At 38.1% G+C, this 10,617-nt stretch overlaps 1 protein-coding gene across 4 annotated transcripts; it reads left to right on the forward strand.

Moving 5' to 3' along the window:
• The first annotated feature begins 1,570 nt into the window (after window positions 1-1,570).
• slc43a3a (solute carrier family 43 member 3a) lies at window positions 1,571-9,880 on the forward strand. Of its 4 annotated transcripts, none has more exons than XM_008407647.2 (14): window positions 1,571-3,076; window positions 3,212-3,413; window positions 3,988-4,307; window positions 4,931-5,060; window positions 5,550-5,596; window positions 5,734-5,810; window positions 5,901-5,993; window positions 6,603-6,742; window positions 6,829-6,953; window positions 7,849-7,992; window positions 8,100-8,207; window positions 8,288-8,474; window positions 9,299-9,422; window positions 9,524-9,880. In XM_008407647.2, exons 3-14 carry the CDS (start codon window positions 4,118-4,120, stop codon window positions 9,665-9,667), a joined length of 1,509 nt encoding a protein of 502 aa, XP_008405869.1. In that variant the 5' UTR covers window positions 1,571-3,076; window positions 3,212-3,413; window positions 3,988-4,117; the 3' UTR covers window positions 9,668-9,880. The 4 variants fall into 4 exon arrangements, with proteins under 4 accessions (XP_008405869.1, XP_008405876.1, XP_008405860.1 ...); XM_008407654.2 differs by having other exon boundaries at window positions 3,236-3,413; XM_008407638.2 differs by having other exon boundaries at window positions 1,571-3,413.
• The last annotated feature ends 737 nt before the right edge of the window (window positions 9,881-10,617 follow it).

Consider the following 10,617-nt stretch of genomic DNA (forward strand, 5'->3'; position numbering starts at 1 on the left):
GAAGCAGCAAAGTTAACCAGTTTGGATTATTACATTCTATCTTTACTGGAAGGAGATTGTCATTGCTACTTTCTTACCACTATGAGAAGAAGTTCACCATCTAAGCTAATTGTGAAATAAATGTTTTAAAGATTAAAAGTATTTTAGAGAGAGAGAAAAAAATTCGTCTTCTTGTTAAGTACATGAAGCTCTCCTAAAAAAAAATTCTCTACTGTAAGGAGTCTCCTGATTACCATGAGTTTTGAAAACATCTTACATGGCCAAATGTGTGTGTGTGTGGACATTTCACATAACATATAGTTAGGATAAGAACATATTAATAACTTATAACTCAGCACTATCATCCCTTCCTTTCAGTTTCACACACAAAGATCACCAAGGACCTGCACAGACAGATGCTAGGAGGTGCTGGAGCTCTGCCCATTTCCCTCTGGATAATAAGTGCTCTTCTGAAATAATTTTTGTCCCCTTCTTTTTCTGCCACTGTAAACAAGAAAAACATAAAAATGTATATCAGAATGTATATCAGAGAAGGCTAATTCTCCATCACAATGTAGGTCACTATAAATCAGTCTTCACGTATTTGTTTTTGTTTTAGACGATGTTTTGTCTGGGAATTGAAAACTCTTAAGATCAGTTTCCATTTTTATTCCTGAAGGTGGGGTCTCTGTGTGCAGGTGAAGTATTCTGAATCAGGTTACTGTGGGACTCGGACTGACCACCTGTCTGAGCTCGGGGAAGTGGGAGGGGCTCACGGCAGCGTGGGAATTCTGACTCTTTTTAGAGAACCGGTTCTTTTAGCTCGGATCACTAAAAAGAGTTGGCTCTTTCGTCTCCAAATCGGCTCTTCAGGTTTGTTTGTTTTTTGTTCCTTAATTTATTATCCAACAGAAAAATGTTGCAAAATGAATGAAAGATCATAGTCGGAAATGACTACAGCTATTCTTCTGGGTCAGCGTAAAGTGAAATGTGCATTTTAAGTTTTAAAATACCATATGAGTTTATTATTTGGCTTTTGATGGTTACATTTACAGATTTACATATCCATCCATCTAACCTGGTTTAATGGAGATGCTCATTGTTGCTCTCATATCTTGTCTGTCAACAGTCGTCCTTAATAAAGAAACCCGTAAAACAACAAATTAATTACTTGTGTGCTAAATAGAGCATGTTGGTAGCAATATTATGTGAGCTATTGAAGCTGTGTAATTGCGGTGTAATAGTTTATATTAAACATATCCTATCATTTCAGGTGTACAGACAGGTGAGGGAGAGGGAAGTCTGGACCTCCTTAATTAGGCTGCTACCCCTGCAACCCGACTCCGGATAAGCGGATTAAGATGGATGGATGGATGGATGGATGGATGGATGCTTACATAGGCACACATGCATGATACTCACAGCACAATAGAATATAGACAGTAATGTTAGCTAGCTAGTTAGCTAGGCAAATTTGAGGATAGGTAAGAAAAATGCTCTTTCTCACACACACACACACACACACACACACACACACACACACACACACACACACACACACACACACGCACACATACGCACGCACGCACGCACGCACACACAATTTGTGTGATTCCTTTACAAATAACAATAATAATAGAAAGAAATAATAATAGAACAAATAGAACTGTTTGAAAGTTAATTGATATCTTGGAAGTCTGCTCCTCTTCAGAAAAGAAAGTCTAAGTCTGAAAGATTTAACAAGAAACAAAGAGTTTGCCATAATTTTGTTAGTATTCAAATTCTTTTCCCATCACCAAAATTATATTGTTGAAAAGGAGACCCAAAAGCTTTCTAAAAATATACATCTTACAATCACCATACTATTACAATGTATTTATTTTTGTTTTGAATATGTCAATGACATGGTGGAAATATTTTACTATTTGCATGTTGATTTGTTTTGGTGGCATTTTATTCATAAAAATTGTATTAAACATGCATTTCAAATAGAATAACATCACTTTATGAAGTTCAATGGAAACCCTCAGCTTTTGGAAATGGGAAAGTCTCAAAGGTACCTTATGGTTATATTGACTTAAAATGTGTCCAAGGGTTAAATGTGTTAATTATTACATAATGCGGTTTTTATTACATTTTAAAACCATGTTTTGTTACATAATAGCATACATAATACGGCACTGCAATCCTGATGGTGCTGTCTTGCTGAGTAATTCCCATATGGATGGTAGGAAATTTGATAATGTATCAGTTTTATCTTTACATATATAGTGTTTTTTTATATAAAGATTTTTTATTATAATCTGAAATAGTTTCACAGAAATGTTTAAAAAATGAACACAAATTATATCTCTAATTTCTGCATATTCTTAGGACGAACACTAGTAAATAAAATTTTCCTCCTGATAATTCTGTGACATCAAAAGGTAAAATAAAATTTTATTATGTGGTTATAAAATTGGGTTTTGTTATAACCAAGGGGATAAAATTTGACTGAAATTTTGATCATCTAGTTATGTTGTTGGTTTAATGTTCATCAAAATTCCCAGAGGAACCTTTCCTGAACCAAGTTTGTCTCTGGAGAAATAACTTTCAGTGGAGCAAATACGGAGAAAGTCTCACACTGTCTTAAGTGTTTACGATTATTTTCCTTTTACTGTTCCCATAACATCAACGTGTTTTCTTTCTGCTGGTAGAACTTCTCACTTTGACCTGTTCAACATTGTATTATTTCTACACGCTCATTTTATGAGCGCGTAGAAATGATAGAGTAATTCAGTCAATAAACCTGACTGAATTACTCTAATCTTCACAGTACTTGGTCATTGTTTTATTCCTCAGCTAACTGTGGTCAGATGGCACCTGAAGATTCGTTTGTTGCATCTGGATTTCCTGACGTCGGTTGAAAAAGCCTGGAGAAATCTTCTTAGACTGTCAAGAAATTCAGATCTGTTAGATTATCAGTTTTATGTTATTAATCAGTTTTAATCTGGCTTCCCTTCTGGTGCCGTGGACAGAAACACAAAGCTACTCTTCGTGGCACATCAGTGGCTTTGTTGTGTTTCCAGGTCTGGCATAAAAGTGCAGGAGTGCAAAAGTAAGTTCAATCACACAAACAAACAGCATTTCAAGAAGTAAATTTAAATATACTTTGTGCTTACCAATCATGTTTTAGAGCCTATGTGTGAGTTCCCTATTGCACCAGTATTTTGTCTTGTGCCGGTGCTCATAGATTAACCCAACTAATCTGGATTAGAGGCAGTACTTCCTGCAGATAACTGCCGCAGCCCATAAAGTCTGCTGTCAGTATGCTGTAGCGTCAGTTCACCATGAGAAAGATAAGAAGCATTTTAAGAGGGAAGACCCGCCATGCTGTCACAGAACTGACGAGATAAACTCACAGGAACTGGACTCATTGGCTTCACTTCACAGAGGTGAAAGTTATTATTTAAAATTGTTATTAATATTTTAAAAGGCTAAAGTTTCGTTTTAATCTCAGCCATGAAGATGTTTTATGAATAGAAAAGCTCTAGCTCAGAACTATAGCACAGCTGGAAGTAGAAAAATACACTATGTAATAAACATTTTGCTAAGAAATGATATGCATGCATTGCATTGGTTAGCTGTGAAGGATTATCAGTAAAAAAAAAAAAAAATCAATACATGCTTTTCAAAGTTGGTAATATTAGTTGTTTTTGCTCAAATGTTGCTGTACTGAAGTTAAGTTATTAATTACTAAAATAAATTCCAGCATCAGATCTTTAATTTTGCTCTAATACAGTAAACACACACCCTGATTTCCACTGACAATAAAACGTCTGTCATTTTGTCCAGTAGCAGATGTTCCTTCAGCCTCTCATTGTTTTAGCAGCTTTGGGATGCATCCCATCTAACACGTTCTTCACAGCTGGCTCTATGGTGTTAACTTAATGCTGCTCACCAGAAGGTGGCAGAGGAACTGACAAATTCAAAAAGTGATCATCCTCCTTGTTTTCTCGTGTTTCTTAGGCAGGAAGATGATTGCCGCTTGCTGGAAGAACCCCGGGGAGCTTTAGAAAACAGAATAACTTTCTCTGAAGACAGACCTTATCGTCGAAAGTTTCATCTGATCTGAGCTCTTGCGGAGAAGGACTGAAGCATGCAGGGCCGCGAGGTCGGCTCCAAGATGCGCTACTGGCTGACGCTGATCTCGGGGATGCTGGAGTGTCTGTGCTTTGCAGGTGTGGTGTTTGGCTACACCTCTCTGGTGTTTGTGCTGAAGGAAGACCAGTACTTCAGTGAGTTGTGCAGCAACAACACAGCCAGCAACAGCTCTCTGGTGGAGACAGGTGAGCAAAAGAAGAAACAGGAGACTTTTGTGATTTAAGTTTCTGAAGATGGGGCTATTTGTTTAATTTCTCCAGTTATTTGGGTGTTGACTTTGCTGTTTGTTTGTCAGTTGGGTCAAAATGCTCTAACACTGCATGAACGTCTATCCTAAAGCTGGATAAAAAACATCAATCATCAGAGGCGCAGCAGGAGACAGCAACCGGCATTAAAGCACACTGTATAAAATGAAACCTAATCTTTTTTTTTCTCATTGTCAGACTTCAAATTAGCCTAAGCATATCAGTTTGGATTATAAAAAATTATGTTTATTTGATAAAAGCCAGAAAAATAAGAGAGAGACATGAACATGTAGCTTAGAGATAGATGCAGCCTTCGTTGAAGAAGACTTAATGTTGAAACCAGATCTAAAGATGCATAAAAAAATATTTCTCTAAGTATATAGACACACCTGCAGATTGTGACACCATGGGACCATAGCCACAATGTGACTGGAAAAAGCTTTGAAGTAATTATTTATGGTCTAATTTTGGTTTGTACATGTTTCAGAGTTGCTCTACTATGGGTAATAAAATATGTTTCTTCCATAACTTTGTCCATGTCTGAGTGTTTCTCTTTCTTTTAGATTGCAGAGGTCAGGATGAGCAGTTTTCTATGGTTTTCACCATCGCCTCGTTCCTGAACAACTTCCTGAGTCTGATCAACGGCTACCTGTTTGATCGATTTGGCACCATGGTAACAAGACTGCTGGCAGTGTAAGTCTCAAACACGAATCTGCATGCAAACTCAGGGGGCACTAATCCATTTAATTATTAATTTTAGATTTCGGTTGCAGTCTACAATGCATATAGAGAACTTCGCCTATATCGGCAGTCTTGAAATTCTGCTTAATCTTCTAACTGGTTTATATACAAAATCCTAGAAACAGGTTTCATGTAAAATTTGAGCTTTTAGTTCAATTATTTCTGTTAGGATGAGAGGAGGAACCTACAATGGTGAACGTGATAAACTTAGGGAGGGTCTTACAAAGACAGATTACACCCAGACAGATGTCACCTCCTTTGACCACATTCTGTCGACAGTTACTGTGTTTACCATTAAATAGGCGTAGTTAAATAACAAGCGAGATAGTAACAATGTAAGCCATTAAAAATGAACCTTTTTAACAAAAACACAAAAATGCCTTTAACTTTTATTAATGTTATATAAATGACCAGAGATACTCGTGTGTTTTCTCCTTCCAGATCTTTGTACACAACTGGAAGCCTTTTTGTGGCCTTCTCCAGTGCAGGTCTGCAAATAGTTTTCTGCAAACAAACATATTTAATTGATAAGGTTGTAGAAAGAATATTTCACAGTAGACAGCTTGAATATTCATCTTCGAGGTGAAAGATTACTGTCTTTTTTTTCTCTCCCACTGTTCTGCAGCATATTCCTTGATGCTCTTCCCTGCCTTATCCTGCATCGCCGTGGGAGGAATTCTGCTCCTTATGACGAACATTCAGGTGGTTATTCTGTAAAAGCAGCTGCTCCTTCATTGGAAATCAAATACAGGAGGTCATTTTATTGAAACATTTGGAATTTGTTTTGCGGAGGTGGGGAACCTGTTTGCCGCTCATCGTTCCACCATCATTACTTTATACAACGGAGCCTTTGACTCTTCTTCAGGAGTCTTCTTCATCATCAAGGTGCATTGCCATGTTTTGCTACATGTTTCAGTTTGGTGGAAATTGAACAGATTATTATTTACGTACGGATTTGTTTTAATAGGCTGAAAAACCAAACTTAGCAAAAGTTGGAAACTAAAAATAAAACACAAGATATCATCGCCTTCATTTTATCTACCGTAGATATAAAGTTACAGCTTTTGTAGAAAACAAAATAGGTGAAAACAAAAGAAAAAATATTTTCACCCATGTTGAGTTAGTGTAGTGTTACAAGCTTGTTTAAGAAATGTCTTAAGAGGAAATAAAATTACAAGAACAAATCTGACTATTTCATATGCCGGAGCAAAGGACCGGAAACCTTTATAATATTTTACATCATCTAGACTCAAAGTGTTATCAGTGATGGGAGAATAAATCCTAAACTATGTGATCAATTTCTTGGAAAACCATTGCAACATCAGCCAGTGACTTTAGTCTGCAGTTAGTTTTAGTGATACAGAAAGACAATGAACCCTACTGCTGGGACACTTGTATATGACAATAATCCTAGAGGAACAGAAAAGATTCTACAGATGAAGAATGCAAAGACTGCTTCAGATCACCACATGTTGTCTCCACCTCCCACTACAGATTCTACACGAGCGAGGAATCTCTCTGCAGTCCTCCTTCCTTGCCTTGTCCCTCTGTAGCATCATTCACGTGGCGAGGACTTTCCTCTTCATGCCCAGGACCCACATCCCGTACCCGCTGCCTCCACGCTACACATACGGGCGAGCGTCTTATTATTCATTGTTGTTTTCAGAAGGTTCTCTTCTGGTTTGAAACTTGACGGCATGCAGTGTGTCCTGATGCCCAGGGTGAACTGTGGACAGGCCGACAGCTACAACGTGGAGCAGGTCAAGAGGACGAAGGAGGAGGATGCATCTAGCAGAGACGAAACGGCAAAGTTGGATGAAACAGAGGTCGAAAACGCAGAAAAAGGTATCAGGCTTATGAGTGACAACGCCTATGGAGAAGCAGATCAGTTCAACAGATAGATTACACCACAGCCTAACAGCATTTCAAAAGCACTGAGGAGCGTTAACTGGCTTCTGTACAATGTCTTGTAGAAGCACTCACACTAATTGAACGATTCACTTTCTGTCACATTACATCCACAAACTTCAGGGTATTTCTTCAAGATGTATTTGAGCTGGATCAACAAAATGTGCAAAAATTATTACACTGCAAAAACACAAAACCTAACCATTTTTTATCTAATTTGTAAAAAAAACAAAAAAAGACTAGACAAAAACAAGATGAGATATTATTTTACGTGTATTTTGGTACACTTGAAGTAAGACTCAACTTACTATATGAGCTTGTTTTAAGTAAATAATTCTTGAATGTAATGTACTTTTTTTGTGCCTGTAACAAGACATGTTTTTTCAGTTTTAAGTGATAGTGCCAGCTGAATTAGCACTTATGTGTAATTTACCTAATATATATTCAAGAATTGGTGGCCTAAAAGAAGCTCATGTATCTTGCTGAAAAGCTTACTTTTACATGACTTTGTCTTATTTTAAATGTTTTTATTATTTATTTATTTATTTATTTATTTATTTATTTATTTATTTATTTATTTATTTATTTATTTATTTATTTATTTGAACATGATAGAAGTATAAAATCAAGCTCATGGACAAGGAATGCAAAAGACATATTTTTGTGCTACAATAATCTTAACACGCTCGAAAAGGAGTAAGAAGAAGTAAGAAACGTATGGACTCCTTCTCAGTGTACTGAGATATTTGTACTGCTGCTTCACTGGCAGGTTGCTTAGCATAAGATGGCTGATATTAATGGATTTACTGCATTGAACCTCTGATTTGTTCAGTGGCGAGCTTCCGTAGCTGTGTTTTGTCCTGGTTCTTCCTCTGGCACCTGTTGTGGCTGTCCATACTGCAGCTTAGACACTATCTCTTCATCGGCACGCTCAACTCCAGGCTCAGCCGACTGGCCAGAAACGACCCCATCCTGGGTGACTTTCTCAGACCTACTTCTTCATTTTCTTCTTCTTTTCATTTTCTTTTTTTTTTATGATTTAATGATTTTGTTGTGTTCTACTTTCCACCACATGCCTCTCAGTGAGCCAGTACACCAATGCTTTTGCAATGACCCAGCTGTGCGGAGTGTTCTGCGCCCCCTGGAACGGACTCATCTTGGACAGACACAAGGGAAAGTCTCGAGCCCCTGGTAAATCCCTGGAGCCTGACCCACTACACTCTATGTCTGTGCAACATCAACCTGTCCCTCTTTCTATCCTCTCATGGCAGGAGAAACTGAACAGGACGCTGACCTGAGCTCCTCCTACCTGTCTCTGTTCCTGACTTCCCTGCAGTGCCTGTTCTTCTCTGTTTGCGCCACCATTCCTGTCCTCCCACTGCAGTACATCACCTTCATCCTGCAGGTCCTCAACAGGTCCTTCCTCTATGGCGGAAACGCAGCCTTCATTAGCATCGCGTAAGTGGCTGGTATAAGAATAAATAAAGAAGATAATTATTTATAAATGTACGCTATTTTAATTTATTGTTGCTTGCAAAATTATTTTCTTCAGTAATTGAGTAAACGTAAAGACAGCAGTTTGCATTGGATTCTATTTAAAGTAGACCAATACGGATGCGTGCCACACTTTTTAAAAAACTGAGACCCTTGTATTCTTTTCTTTCCACTAAGCAATACTGCACATTAAGTGTTGATCACTTGTGGAAACTATATTTGAAAACTATTTTTGCATTGTTTGATGTACTGAAAAAAATTATTTTGGCCATCTAGGTAATATGTTGAAAGATTTCATGGTGTTTCTCTGATATTCAATTCAGTTTCCCTCCTTGCAATGAGAACTTTTCTTCTGATATTTTGAAATTATATCTTCACAAAACAAAATGTAATTTGTGAAGAAATTTTCATGCAGAATTAACTTTCAGTTGCTACACACGACACTATAATGATAAAGAGAACACTTAAAAGGCAATTTTATTGAATTTGGTTAAAGTTTGTTGAAGGCGTATTCCTATTTATTACCTAAGAAATTGAACTTTTTTGGGGGGAATGCTACACCTCAATGATCTGCTTAAGCTCAAGTATTGATATAAAGCAATAAAATAACATGAATGCTCAGTATTAAGTAGTTTGAGGGATAAAAGACTCAAGACTTTATAACAATTTCAAATATATTCAGGCCTCTGCTGCATTTTTAGGTGCTGCAGGCCACAGTGTATTTTTTTATCCACAATAGAACAAAAGCCATCTCTGACTTTCTGCCTTTATGACTCCCTCCTTCTCAGATTTCCATCCCGTCACTTTGGGAAGCTGTACGGCCTGGTGATGTCGCTCTCTGCTGTCATCTCTCTGCTGCAGTACCCCTGCTTTTCCCTGGTCAAAGGACCTCTGGACGGAGATCCGTTTTATGTGAGCACTAGATATCAATTTATAAAAGACGAGTGCATCTTTGCGCTTAACGTATTGTTACTGTATGATGAAGATATTAGAATATACTCCATGTGTTTCAGGTGGACATTACTCTCACTCTCCTCTCTGTTCTGGTGTTCATCCATCCCGTCTACGTCTTCATCCACTGCAGGAGAAAAACCCTGAGCAGGGAGAACATCCCTCCAACTGATATTGGTCCCACTTTGGCTCAAGCTAAACTGTAGATGATGGATGAGTATGTGTGACAAGTTTAATAATTCAGGGTTTCCTTGTTTCCATCACATTGTTTTAACTAGAAAATAGAAACAAGGATATTTTATATCATTTTTATAAGCAGACATGTTTTTAAAAAAATGTTTTACAAGTGCAAATGTGTTTTTATGACTGAAAAACATTTGTCAAAGTCATAAACTGTTTAACTTGTTAAATCTGTTATATTGGAAGTTTGAAAATTTGTTTTCTTTTTAGTGAACGGGTAAATTCCAGTCAATTCCAGTTTTGGAGAATTAAAAATTTGGAAATGACTTTCTGAGATTTCCCAGATTGAAAATCAGAAACTACTGACTACAACAGGGTTCTTGCCACTAGCTGAACAAGTCAGCGTCGGGCCGGGGGGCGGGGCCTATGACCGGGCCCCTCATGTGTATCGCCTGCGCTGCTGGAAACTGTTGAGGGGGTGGGGGTACAGGTTGGGACAGTAACTTACATACACCTTTCTGAACAGGCGAGGGCGCACTTTCTCCGTCTAAAATCAGATATTAGAGCATCTTGAAACCATTCCTCTCCTCCCTGGCACCTCCAGACCCGGGCCCCCTTCCGGCCCTTGCCGGGGGCACCCGCCACCCCAGGCCCCCTATAGCTCCGCGCCTGACTTTTTGGGGCTCGTTCCAAAACGAGCCCCAAAAAGCGCAACCCGCGATTCATTAAATTTGCAAGCGACTTTGGAAACAAAACAAGCACAAAACCGCTAATAATAATATAACTTGGTGACAGAACCACAAAATAGTTCCTGTTTTTCCAACAACGAGATGCTTTTGCTGATATTGTCGCATATAAACGGCGGTCGCTCCGAAAGATGCGCAGAGCAAATAACATTAAATTACTAAGGAACAGTAATGAACAGCAACGCAAAGTGATTTCGTTAAGTAACTGTAATCTCTCACTTTATGGTGTA

Source organism: Poecilia reticulata, linkage group LG1, assembly GCF_000633615.1.
Source record: "Poecilia reticulata strain Guanapo linkage group LG1, Guppy_female_1.0+MT, whole genome shotgun sequence".
In the NCBI taxonomy this organism is placed as follows: Eukaryota; Metazoa; Chordata; class Actinopteri; order Cyprinodontiformes; family Poeciliidae; genus Poecilia; species Poecilia reticulata.

Bases quoted from the DNA above. Each gene is read 5' to 3' on its own strand.
- slc43a3a (XM_008407638.2), top strand. From the start codon at position 4,118: ATGCAGGGCCGCGAGGTCGGCTCCAAGATGCGCTACTGGCTGACGCTG. The intron at 5,994-6,602 runs GTGCATTGCCAT...CTCCCACTACAG, and splicing joins GAGTCTTCTTCATCATCAAG to ATTCTACACGAGCGAGGAAT. The intron at 7,993-8,099 runs GTGACTTTCTCA...CATGCCTCTCAG, and splicing joins CAGAAACGACCCCATCCTGG to TGAGCCAGTACACCAATGCT.